Raw genomic sequence first — 14049 nt, 5'->3', positions numbered from 1 at the left:
GCACACACCCTGGCTTCCACCTGTTGGACTTGCTACCATCAGGCAGGCGCTACAGGTACATCAGAACCAGAACAAACAGGCTCAGAGACAGATTCTTTTCCAAAGCTGTCACGATGTTGAACTCTAACTTATAATAATAATTCACCCCTACACAATATCATGGCCTAATACCCTACTCTGCAATACAACCCTTCGAGTGCAATACGTCCGACACTAGGGGTGTAACGGTACGTGTATTTGTATTGAACCGTTTCGGTACGGGGGTTCCGGTTCAGTGCGGAGGAGTACCGAACGAGTTTCACACGAACATATGAAGTAGCCGCCTATGCTAAAGTCTTTACAAGCTGCTCCGCTCTGTTCTGCCTCTGTGTCTGTACACAGCACCCTGCATTGTCCCTCCCACACAACCATCTGATTGGTTACATACAAAGCCAATCAGCAGTGCGTATTCAGAGCGATGTAGTCAGCGCTTTAGCATCGAGCAGATATGTGTTTTGCAGGGGAGAAACGGACTCTTCCCAAATTATACTAAACACTTCCTAGTCAACTAATTTCTAAACATCACTATGAGCCTGTAGACCTTCTAAAACAAAGTCTGCAACTCAGCTCGCTTGCAGTTCTGGCTTTAGGTGAAGGCTAGTTAGCTTTTAGCGTAACGTTAGCTCATTTTGCGGCATGTGTGTGTGTGTGCATGCATGTATGTGTGTGCGTGTGTGTGTGTGTGCGTGTTACGGATACGTATGGGGGCGGTATAGCTCGGTTGGTAGAGTGGCCGTGCCAGCAACTTGAGGGTTGCAGGTTCGATTCACGCTTCCGACATCCTAGTCACTGCCGTTGTGTCCTTGGGCAAGACACTTTACCCACCTGCTCCCAGTGCCACCCACACTGGTTTAAATGTAACTTAGATATTGGGTTTCACTATGTAAAGCGCTTTGAGTCACTAGAGAAAAGCGCTATATAAATATAATTCACTTCACTAATAATTCACTTCACAGTGTTGATTGAGGTGTGTTGAAGCAGCAAAAAAGGACATTATGTTAAATGAAGAGTTTCTGTCTCTGATAGTTGATATAACAATGTAAGTGCATCATAAAAAATTAGCTCCATGGTGTTCAGGGATGAATAGTCTCTCCTTTTGCTATTGTGCTATTTATTTCAGCTATAGTTACATTATTCATTCGTAATGTAGCAGCCTAGTTCTGAAAGGCAGGGAGCCTGCTATCACATGTTGATAAAAATATAACATTTACATAATAAAAGTCAACTACAGGCTTCCCAAATGCTGTAATAAAATAAGCATGATGCGTTGATTTGAAACTGTTGAATGTTGCACTTTTTATATGTAGAAGAAAAGTTTTGTCATTTTATTTAATCAAAGCAACAATTTGAGGCAGTTTAATGTGGATTAATGTGGGAAGAATTGTTATAGTGTTCCCAATGTTCAAAGGATAAAGCCATTGTTTACAAATATGGTAAATAAATAACCAAAAAATGTATATTTTGTTGTTTTCTTACTGTACCGAAAATGAACCGAACCGTGACCTCTAAACCGAGATATGTACCAAACCGAAATTTTTGTGTATCGTTGTTTATCACTTCGGTACTCTTGTCTTGTTCTGTATATTGTACAGTATTTTGTATTTCTATAGTGTTTTGTATATTGTACAGGATTGCTTATTATTTTATTGGATAGTAGTCTGTTTATTTCAATTGTTAGTTTTTTCCTTTATTACCTCTTGTGTTATTTATTTCACCCCATATTTGTTCCCACTACCGCACCTTAAGTTGGAGTCTTTAATGTCGTTATATACAAATATAACGACTATATATATATATATATATATATATATATATATATATATATATATATTTATATATATATATATATATTAGTCAGTAGACTTAAAGTTATTATTGTGACTTTGTATTAATTCCATTGTGTATCCGAAGAAAAAAAACCTTTCAAAAGACAGCTGTTTAAAGGTTTCTGCGTCATATCACCTATTTAAAAAAAATATACATAATTCACTTTAAAGTGTCTTTTTAAGAACATTCTGACACTTATTATTAAATGGGTAGGTTCTGATTGTATCATGTATTTTAAAAATGTTGGCCCATTTCATTGAGATCACCTACCTAGGTTCTATTCTAGTGGCTAATCTTTCCTGTGATAAAATGGCAACCAAGGTCATCAAAAAGGTCAACCAAAGAACGAGATTCCTCTACAGAATCTCGTCTCTGGTCAACAAAAGCACCTTGAAGATTCTAGCAGGAACTCTCATTCAACCCTTTTTCGATTACGCTTGCACCTCCTGGTACCCCAGCACCTCCAAAACCCTCAAATCTAGACTCCAAACATCCCAGTACAAGCTAGTCAGGTTACTTTTAGACCTCCACCCCAGATCACACCTCAATCCAACCCACTTCTCCAGAGTGGCCTGGCTCAGGGTAGAGGACAGAGTCGAACAACTTGCACTGAGCCTGGTCTATAAAATCCGCTACACCTCCCTGATACCCAAGTACATGTCAAACTACTTCCTTAACTTAAATGAGCGCCATAACCACAACACCAAGGGGAGCTCCACAAACCACGTTCAAGCCAGATTCCAATCTAACAAAGGTCTTAACTCATTCTCTTTCTATGCCACATCAATGTGGAATGCACTCCCAACAGGTGTAAAAGTAAGTGCATCTCTATCCTCCTTCAAAAGCGCTCTAAAACAACACCTCCAGGCTTATCAAAGGCATGCGGCAAAAGTAAGCATGAGCTAATTATTTTAAAACCTCTTCTTGCTCAGGCACTTACCAAAGGTATGCAGTAAATATTTGAGTGTGATGTAAGCTTGGACCTAAATCCTACTGAAAAGCTCTTAATCTTCTTCCCTTTACGCGATTTCAGATTACAAGTATTAAAATCAGCCTCCTCCATTTTTGAAAATGATGACAGGGGAAGTGTCGCTCGTGACGTCACGAGTTTGACCAGGCGGTAATACTAAGCATGCGCTAATTATTTTGGGAAGCGAGTTTGACCCAGCAGTAATTCAAGGCAGGCGCATACTATATGCCCTGCGGTAATTCAAGGAAATACGGTATATACTTGTTCTTATGCTATGTGAACTCACTATGTTCTCTGCTGGCTGTACATATCCTACTAAATAAGACCTACACTGTTTCAATGTCCACATTTCTCCGTTGATGCAATTGTTGATGACTGAAGTTCTGATATCAACCAAAGCTCCTCATCCGACCCCCTGGATTGTAAATAATGTAAATAATTCAATGTATATACTATGATGATTAACTTGTGTGATGACTGTATTATGCTGATAGTATATATTTGTACCATGAATTGATTAACGTGGACCCCGACTTAAACAAGTTGAAAAACTTACACGGGTGTTACCATTTAGTGGTCAATTGTACGGAATATGTATCGAACTGTGCAATCTACTAATAAACGTTTCAATCAATCAATCAATTCAGATTGAATATATTCAACTTGAATGCTTGATGGCGTCCCCAACCCTTGTTCTTCTTGGCCTGTGAATAATGTAGTAAGGAGCGGCATGTTAGTTCCCCACAGAGATTGGCACAATGATTACTCACTACATGCCAGAGAGAACAAGAGAGAATATAATCTAGATATCTTTTAATCCATGCAATTGCAAACCAGTTCTCTCTGGCATGTGGGGAGTTATCAGCGTGCCAATATCTGTGGGGGTCCAACGCTGCTCTTTACTGCATTATTCACAGGAGAAGAAGAACAAGCCGGGGGTAGGAGGGGGACTGTTTAAAAGTGTATGAAACCAACCCTTTTAATAAGTGTCAGGATGTTCTCAAAGAAGAGCATTTAAACATTTAACATGACTTGAGCCCTTCCCAGACCAGTGGAGGGAAATCTATAAGTAGCCTTATTATGAAACTAAAACTTTTACCGTTATGTATTATTTACAGAGTAATTACAATATGTCTATGCTGCATTAATCAAAAGACAACCATAATTCATGGCTTTAAGACAGTGTCGATGTCATTCATTCCAATAATCCACAACAAGATTGTAAGCAAATGTCCAAAAACAACAATTTAGAACAGTGGTTCTCAACCTTTTTTCAGTGATGTACCCCCTGTGAAAAAATGTTTTTAATTTAGTACCAACTAATCAGAGCAAAGCATTTTTGGTTGAAAAAAAAGAGATGAAGTAAAATACAGCACTATGTCATCAGTTTCTGATTTATTAAATTGTATAACAGTGTAAAATATTGCTCATTTGTAGTGGTCTTTATTGAACTATTTGAAAAAAATATAAATAAAAATAACTAAAAACTTGTTGAAAAATAAACCAGTGAATCATCCATCCATCCATTTCCTACCGCTTATTCCCTTTTGGGGTTGCGGGAGGCGCTGGCGCCTATCTCAGCTACAATCGGGCGGGAGGCGGGGTACACCCTGGACAAGTCGCCACCTCATCGCAGGGCCAACACAGATAGACAGACAACATTCACACTCACATTCACACACTAGGGCCAATTTAGTGTTGCCAATCAACCTATCCCCAGGTGCATGTCTTTGGAAGTGGGAGGAAGCCAGAGTGCCCGGAGGGAACCCACGCATTCACGGGGAGAACATGCAAACTCCACACAGAAAGATCCTGAGCCTGGATTTGAACCCAGGACTGCAGGAACTTCGTGTTGTGAGGCAGACGCACTAACCCCTCTGCCGCCGTGAAGCACCAGTGATTCAATTCTAAGTAAAGATTTCTCCACATAGAAGTAATCATCAACTTAAAGTCCCCTCTTTGGGGATTGTAATAGAGATCCATCTGGATTCATCAACTTCATTCTAAACATTTCTTCACAAAAAAAGAAACCTTTAACATCAATATTTATGGAACATGTCCACAAAAAATCTAGCTGTCAACACTGAATATTGCATCGTTGCATTTTGTGGTGGGCGTGGCCTGCACAACTGCAGGGAAGCGGGGTGTGGCGAGGTTGCAACAGGTGATTTGATGACACAGCTGAAAGTGTTTGTCTAATCACCTGTCGCTCTGTAAAAGCCGGCAGTCGGGAGGCGGCGAGAGAGAGGGACAGCCATATCTTGGCTGGAAACAGAAAGACTCGGGGCTAAAGGAGAGACAAACTGCTGTAAAGCATTAAGGTTTTTTGAAAAATAATCATTGTTGAACCTGAAATAAGCCTGTCATGTCAATCCCCGGTGGTCCGGAGAACCCGGAAGCAAGACTCTTCCACAACTTGGCGCCCAATCTGGCAGGATCACCGGAGGCAGGGGAAGACGACCCCCCTGACAAAGTTAGCGAGTGTGCTCGCCGAGGTAGCAGCGAGCAGCCGCCAACAATGCCAAGTTCTGCTGGCGTTGGTGGACCAGATGGGCAGGGCACAGCCAGAGCCAACAGCCGTCGCCATGCACTGCATGGGGGATGAAGAGGACCCCCATGCCTTCCTGGACATTTTTTCGGCCACGGCGAGAGCATGCGCGTGGCCGGAGGAATGATGGGGGTGTGCAGCTCTTGCCTCTCCTGACGGGGGAGGCGCAGCTTGCAGCGCTCAACCTGCCGGCGGCATCCAGGGTGCGCTTCACTGACCTGAGGAGGGCGGTGCTGGACCAGACGGGAAGCACCGCTGAAGAATATCGACGCCAGTTCCGGTCCATGCGTCTGGGGAAGGAGGACCGGCCATTCGCCTTTTCCCAGCGGCTCCAAGAGGAAGCGACGCGCTGGCTGCAGCCAGGAGAGGGAGAGGGTCAACTGTTGGACCGAATCATCCGGGAGCAGCTACTGAAAGCGATCCAAAAGAAGACGGCCGACTGGGTCTGGTACCACCGGCCACGTGACCTGGCAGCTGCGGTGACCCTCGCTAAGGATCACCTGGCTGTCCACCGCGAGAGGCAACCCGCACCAATGGCGGACGGACGGAGCGACCGACATGAAAAGGACAGAGCGCTGCACATTCCCCGCCTTAACCCGCATAACTCCCCGTCTGTTCTTTCCCCACAGATCGCGACTGCTGTCCCCAGAACATCTTCCGTGCAGACGGCCCCTCAAACGCTTGGGCAGGCGTGCTGGAGGCATGGTCGGCATGGTCGGCCCGGTCGCGCGCGTCAGGGACCTCAGCAGGTGGGGCGCATAGCCGCAGTGGCCGTCCCTTCAGTCGCCTCCCCCGACCCGGGTGAGATGTACAGTATCAAGGTAACAATACAAGGGAGTACATTCCAGGCGATGGTGGATTCGAAATGCGGGCAGACCATGATCCACCAGAACCTGGTTCGACCCGGGGCTTTGAGGCATGCAACATGGTTAAAAATCAGGTGTGTTCATAGGGATGTGCACGAATACCCTATGGTGCCAGTAGAAATTTTGTATGAGGGCCAAAAGCATAGGGTGGAGGTAGCTGTAAGTACGCACCTCTCGCAAATTGGCAGGGGTTTAGGCGCTTACTGGCACAATGAGTAGGGGTGCGTTCAAGGACAGTAGGAAAAGGGAGTATCCGCGCAGTTCTCAGTAGCGAGGCGGGGCCATCCTACACTGCCGGGAACTGGCGGAGGCCTATTGGCGTCCTACGGAGGATTTTCCCCTCGAGCAGTCTCGAGACGAAACTTTGCGTGCGGCCTGGGACCAAGTAGATTACATCGACGGTCAGCCGATGCGCCCGGGAACAGCGTCGGTATTCCCTCACTTCTCCATTATGACAGATAGATTGTACTGAGTGAGCTGTGACACTCAAACAGGAGAGGAAATCACCCAGTTGTTAGTGCCGAAAAGCCGCCAGGAAATGGTTTTCCAGGCGCCGCATGTTAATCTTATGGGGTAGGTTGTGATGGGGTAGGTTTATATAAGCGTTGCTTCAACCTACACCCTTTCGGCTCAATCATTGCTCAAATGAGTGTTTTTTTTTTCTTTTCTTCTTTTTTTGTTGTTCTTTGTTTTATGTGAAGATTGCCGAAGTAAATAAAATAAATAAAAAAATAAATAAATGTCTAAAAAAATTATGTAAAATGTCCAGGGGGCCGGATTAAAAATCTTAATGGGCCGCAGTTGGCCCACAGGCCGAATTTTGCTCAGGTCTTTCATAGTTAGTATTGACAGTTGATAGTAAATGTATTGTTCATGCCTCTGATAATAACCACCATTGTCATATAAACACATTAAAACAACACCAATTAGTCGTAGAAAGTTGGAGTTATCAGATAGATCCGGAGCTTGAAAGTGTGCTAGATTATTAACATGTTGCATTCTCTTCTGCTACTTACATTACCACATCGCTAAACAAGCTGAAATAACCCCAATTGCCCCCTAGTGTATGAAAGATACACTGCGTATGGCTAACAGTTGCATTAGAGGTAGAGCATGACAACTGTGAAAATAGAGGAGAAAATAAATTATTAATCAGACTAATTTAGTACATGGAAACGTGTTGACTTTAAACCCAAAGACCAAGTCCAAAACCTTAATGTGCTCATAGGCTAGGATCTGACTTTCAGCAGTCATATCAAAACCAAAATATCCTTCTTTAAAATACCGCTATTAGTCTATTATTCACTAAATGGTTTAGTTTCAGAATACATTCATGAAATGTTAATTGGATATAAGTCCAGTAGGACTCTGGAATATGCAGGCTCATGTAGAACATGGTGAAGCAGCATTTAGTTTGCTGCACAAATAGGGAATAGGATGCTAGTACTGTGAATGTTTTTAAATGCAAGCTAAAAACTCTTCTTTTTCTCATGCTTATGATCAAGATTATTAAAAGCATTTTAAAATACATATATTTTTTAATTAGATTTGTTCTGAATGCTTTTTGTCATTTTAGTTCCGTACTTTGTTTTTCAATGTTATTTGTTCTTCAATGCTTTTAATCATGTTAAGAATACCAGTACCTAAATGTTTTTTGATACTTTCAATACTTTTCTAAATAGAGGGGACCACAAAAAATGGAATTATTGGCTTTATATAAACAAAAAATCTTCTATCAAACATATGTTTATTTTTGTAATCAATGAACAAGTTTGTCTTTAAATAAAACAGAGAACATACTAGACAACTTGTCTTTTAGTAGTAAATACACAAACAAAAACTCCTAATTAGTCTTCTGACGTATGCAGTAACATATTGTGTCATTTATCATTCTCTTATTTGGTCAAAATGATTAAGGACAAGCTGTAAAAATGGATTATTAATCCACTTGTTCATTTACTGTTAATATCTGTTTATTTTCCGTTTCAACATGTTGTATCTGTACTTCTGTTAAAATGTAATAATCACTTATTTTTCTATTGTTTGATACTTTACATTAGTTTTGATGATATCATGAATGTAAGTATCGATCCGATACCAAGTAGTTACAGGATCATACATTGGTCATATTTAAAGTCCTCTTATGACATATTTTAAAAAAGGAAAAAAGATTTTTGACATTAAAAAATACCGATCTAGTCATAGTAGTAACGACTAGATACGCTCTTATACTTGGTATCATTACAGTGGACGTCAGGTGTAGATTCACCCATGGCATTTGTTTACATTCAGGCCCGCTAGCTTTTGCTAGCAGTGACGCCAGTAAGTTATAGTATCCTCCTACGGTGTGTAGTGAAGCATGTTTAGCTATTCATCGTCCTTTATTTGTCGCCATGGAGAAGAGGATTAGTGATTTAGAAGTAGCTAAAACACTGTCAACTGCCAATGGACGTTCGCTGCTTGTTAGCTAGCCATGTCTTGAACCACCTCTTCCTGAGGGCGTTTCAGTGTTATAACTTCACCTTTATCTGTATTTTTTAAGCCAAAATGCGTCCGTTCTCCCTTTTCTGTCTACACATGGTGTCTTCTTGTAAGTACTCTGTGTGTGTGCGCTGCCGAACATGCTCCTCTGCTCGTAAACCCAGCATTTTCATGACGTTACGGCGCGCCATCATGCCCATAAAAAAAAATAATAATAATAAATTGTGAACCGGTACTTTTCAAACAAAGTATAGTACCGTTTTTGAATCATTAGTACTACGATACTATACTAGTAGAGGTATACCGTACAACCCTATTTAGCCCTTGTTACAAACTAATCTAAACTAAGTGTATACATGCATGGTCATGTTCTACTTACCATCACAAGCCTCCTGGATGTAGACTGTATCTCCTACTTCCAGAGAAAGCTGATTCTCACCACTGCCAGCAAAGTTCCACTTGACTAAAACAAAAAAGATCTCATCTCAGTAGTGAACTAATAAAAGTGAACAAAGTATCGTTGCATTAAAGGGGACCTATTATTCAAAGCAAACTTTTCTTACCTTATGGTACCTGGTTTTGTGTAATTGGGATTCGCATTAATTTTAAATTCAAACCATGGAGGCATGGCGGAGATATTTATAAAACAATCTTGCCTTCCTCCAAAGGAGACGTTTAGAATTTACCCAACCTGTGATGTTGTTCCCTAGTGTGAGACCATCCAATATCTCTATATATGGTAGCAATGTACCCAAAGTGCTTTGCACAGGTCCGCCATTGTAGTCCGACCCTGTAGTCCAGGCCTGGGCAAATATTTTGACTCGGGGGGGACAAATTTAAAAAAAAAAAAGTGTGTCTGGGGGCCTTTATATCTATTTTTAGGAACACTAATACAAGACCTCCCAATAATGTCTGATTGAATGCTAAAAACATTATGACAGACTGTAACGTATTATTTTCGGGTCTCCCCATGTCTAGCATTAAAAGATTACAGTTGGTACAAAATGCGGCTGCTAGACTTTTGACAAGAACAAGAAAGTTTGATCACATTACGCCTGTACTGTATATACCTTTATATACATATATACATACATATATACCTATACTGTATATACCTTTATATACATACATATATACCTATACTGTATATACCTTTATATACATATATACATACATATATACCTGTACTGGCTCACCTGCACTGGCTTCCTGTGCACTTAAGATGTGACTTTAAGGTTTTACTACTTACGTATAAAATACTACACGGTCTAGGTCCATCCTATCTTGCCGATTGTATTGTACCATATGTCCCGGCAAGAAATCTGCCTTCAAAGGACTCCGGCTTATTAGTGATTCCCAAAGCCCCAAAAAAGTCTGCGGGCTATAGAGCGTTTTTCCGTTCGGGCTCCAGTACTCTGGAATGCCCTCCCGGTAACAGTTCGAGATGCTACCTCAGTAGAAGCATTTAAGTCTCACCTTAAAACTCATTTGTATACTGTAGCCTTTAAATAGACTCCCTTTTTAGACCAGTTGATCTGCCGTTTCTTTTCTTTTTCTCCTATGTCCCACTCTCCCCTGTGGAGGGGGTCCGGTCCGATCCGGTGGCCATGTACTGCTCGCCCGTGTATCGGCTGGGGACATCTCTGCGCTGCTGATCCGCCTCCGCTTGGGATGGTTTCCTGCTGGCTCCGCTGTGAACGGGACTCTCGCTGCTGTGTTGGATCCGCTTTGGACTGGACTCTTGCGACTGTGTTGGATCCATTATGGATTGAACTTTCACAGTAGTGATTTAGGGCTATATAAGTAAACATTGATTGATTGATTATCATGTTAGACCCGCTCGACATCCATTGCTTTCCTCCTCTCCAAGGTTCTCATAGTCATCATTGTCACCGACGTCCCACTGGGTGTGAGTTTTCCTTGCCCTTATGTGGGCCTACCGAGTATGTCGTAGTGGTTTGTGTTGTGGTTTGTGCAGCCCTTTGAGACACTAGTGATTTAGGGCTATATAAGTAAACATTGATTGATTGATCGATTGATTGATTGATTAAAAACAGAATGGAATTGTATTTTTTTTTTTCCTGAATGAGACACCCAGAATGTAAAGAATGTGGGATTTACAATATTAACTATGAAGGATAAAACACTGAATATTGACAACAAATGAATGTCACACCCCCTCTCCATTGACATATTTTACAATCAAGCGAAACGCAAAAAAAATGCAACAAACACGGCAAACTATAAGTGTGAAGGGTAAAAAAAAAAACCCAACTACAATCTGATATATGTGATATATCACTAAGCTTTACTACTTTGTTGTAAAAATCTCCTTCCACATCTGTCCCTTACACCCACATTTCAGGCTGGCTCTGGAAACACTCTGTGGAAACACGCCCCACCCACACTGCTTGGTGCCTCGTCTCAGCTGCTGTGACTTAGATGACCATAGTAACTAATTAGATTACTGTAGTAACTAATTAGATGACTATAGTAACTAATTAAATGACCATAGTAACTGGTAAGTCATGCAAAAGCAAAGATTCCGACTATTGAAATACTTTGTATAGTTGAAGACTTACGGTCATTAGAAAACTTGACTGCACATCATAATGGCAGCTACACTTTCCATCTTAAAGATTTTAAAAAAATTGGGGGGGAATGTCTAGCAGGCCAGATTGAAAAGCTTAATGAGATGCATGCGGCCCCCGGGCCTTAATTTGCCCAGGTCTGCTGTAGTCAATTAGCGCCTTATATATATATATATATATATATATATATATATATATATATATATATATATATATATATACACACACAGTGGGGCAAAAAAGTGTTTCGTCAGCCAGCGATTGTGCACGTTCTCCCACTTAAAATGATGACAGATGTCTGTAATTTTCATCATAGGTACACTTCAACTGTGAGAGACAGAATGTGAAAAAAAAATCCAGGAATTCACATTGTAGGAATTTTAAAGAATTTATTCGTAAATTATGGTGGAAAATAAGTATTTGGTCAAGCATTCAAAGCTCTCACTGATGGAAGGAGGTTTTGGCTCAAAATCTCACGATACATGGCCCCATTCATTCTTTCCTTAACACGGATCAATCGTCCTGTCCCCTTAGCAGAAAAACAGCCCCAAAGCATGATGTTTCCACCCCAATGTTTCACAGTAGGTATGGTGTTCTTGGGATGCAACTCAGTATTCTTCTTCCTCCAAACACGACAAGTTGAGTTTGTACCAAAATGGATACATGGATGATACAGCAGAGGATTGGGAGAATGTCATGTGGTCAGATGAAACCAAAATAGAACTTTTTGGTATTAACTCAACTCATCGTGTTTGGAGGAAGAAGTTGCATCTCAAGAACATACCTACCGTGAAGAATGGAGGTGGAAACATCATGCTTTGGGGCTGTTTTTCTGCTAAGGGGGACAGGACGATTATTCCCTTTGGGATCGAGGGGGGCACTGGTACCTATCAGCTACAATCAGGCAAAAGGCGGGGTACACCCTGGACAAGTCGCCACCTCATCGCAGGGCCAACACAGATAGACGGACAACATTCACACTCAGATTCACACACAATCAACCTATCCCCAGGTGCATGTCTTTGGAAGTGGGAGGGGCCTATCCCCAGGTGCATGTCTTCGGAAGTGGGAGGGGCCTATCCCCAGGTGCATGTCTTTGGAGGTGAGATGGGCCTATCCCCAGGTGCATGTCTTTGGAAGTGGGAGGGGCCTATCCCCAGGTGCATGTCTTTGGAAATGGGAGGGGCCTATCCCCAGGTGCATGTCTTTGGAAGTGGGAGGGGCCTATCCCAGGTGTATGTCATTGGAAGTGGGAGGGGCCTATCCCCAGGTGCTTGTCTTTGGAGGTGGGAGGGGCCTATCCCCAGGTGCATGTCTTTGGAAGTGGGAGGGGCCTATCCCCAGGTGCATGTCTTTTGAAATGGGAGGGGCCTATCCCCAGGTGCATGTCTTTGGAAATGGGAGGGGCCTATCCCCAGGTGCATGTCTTTGGAAATGGGAGGGGCCTATCCCCAGGTGCATGTCTTTGGAAGAGGGAGGGGCCTATCCCAGGTGTATGTCATTGGAAGTGGGAGGGGCCTATCCCCAGGTGCATGTCTTTGGAAATGGGAGGAGCCTATCCCCAGGTGCATGTCTTTGGAAATGGGAGGGGCCTATCCCCAGGTGCATGTCTTTGGAAGAGGGAGGGGCCTATCCCAGGTGTATGTCATTGGAAGTGGGAGGGGCCTATCCCCAGGTGCATGTCTTTGGAGGTGGGAGGAAGCCGGAGTACCAAGAGGGAACACACGCAGTCACGGGGAGAACATGCAAACTCCACACAGAAAGATCCCGAGCCCGGGATTGAACCCAGGACTACTCAGGACCTTCGTATTATGAGGCAGACGCACTAACCCCTTTACCACCGTGCTGACTTATATTGTATATATCATATAAAAATACAATATATCAGTATATATTATATACTATGGTAGATTTTTTATCTACTTTGTATTTATTTTTGTGCCCTTGTGTGCATTATCCTTTCCATCCTTTGGAACTGAGCTACTGTGTGGAACAATTTCCCTTGTAGATCATTAGTTTGTCTAAGTCTATACATAACATTACCATTAGACCATTCAGGTTTTGAACATCCTTCCGTGTTCTAGTAAATCCCTGAGCTAGAGGTGTACCTATCTCTGTGTGATATCTAGCAAACCAGACATTGATGGGCCATGATTTAGCGGAATACAGCGAGGAAATTTATACAAAAATACACCAAATATTCAAGCATGGCAACGTAATCAATACTCTGCCGCCTAAAGAGCAGACACGATCTTTTATGACGCACCAATAGCAAATTCTTCACTGCATTTTCTCCTCAGCTTATATATACTTTGTTATTTTTGCTGCCATTGCATCATCATTCAACATGCAATAACTTTGAAGACTTTAGTTGCACTGGTGTCAAAATTGAGCATTTTCCAATGGGAATTCTGAACTGTGACCAAGTACTGTGTAATATCTACGTTTTCCTTGTTCTAATTCATAGTATACAAAGCGTGTCATCACTATCTAAGCATATATCTAATCAAAGTAATGTATAAACATATGACCATAAAATGACTTACCAACACCATAACGCTCCACGGTGGTCATTGCCCAAGGAGCCATGGTGTCTTGCCTTCACAGAATTGATCTGAATTTTTTTTTTACTAAGGTTTGTTTTTAGGCTGTATGACTTATTTTTTCTTACCTAAAATGAAAGCCCTCTACTCTTTACCTCTTCCTCTTTTCTCGTCTCTTCCTGCC

At 42.1% G+C, this 14049-nt stretch overlaps 1 protein-coding gene across 1 annotated transcript in view; it reads right to left on the bottom strand.

The window, feature by feature from the left end:
* LOC133552549 (dedicator of cytokinesis protein 2-like) overlaps positions 1-14049 on the bottom strand; it is a 393779-nt gene extending 379730 nt beyond the window's left edge. Inside the window, 2 exon segments of the mRNA XM_061899789.1 lie at positions 9111-9194; positions 13869-14049. Of these exon segments, the coding sequence (XP_061755773.1) occupies positions 9111-9194; positions 13869-13911 (127 nt within the window). The 5' untranslated portion in view covers positions 13912-14049.

The sequence above is a fragment of the Nerophis ophidion genome, linkage group LG05 (genome assembly GCF_033978795.1).
Source record: "Nerophis ophidion isolate RoL-2023_Sa linkage group LG05, RoL_Noph_v1.0, whole genome shotgun sequence".
NCBI classification, from domain to species: domain Eukaryota; kingdom Metazoa; phylum Chordata; class Actinopteri; order Syngnathiformes; family Syngnathidae; genus Nerophis; species Nerophis ophidion.
Note: the sequence above shows the minus strand (reverse complement) of the source record. Positions and strands in the feature narration are given on the sequence as shown.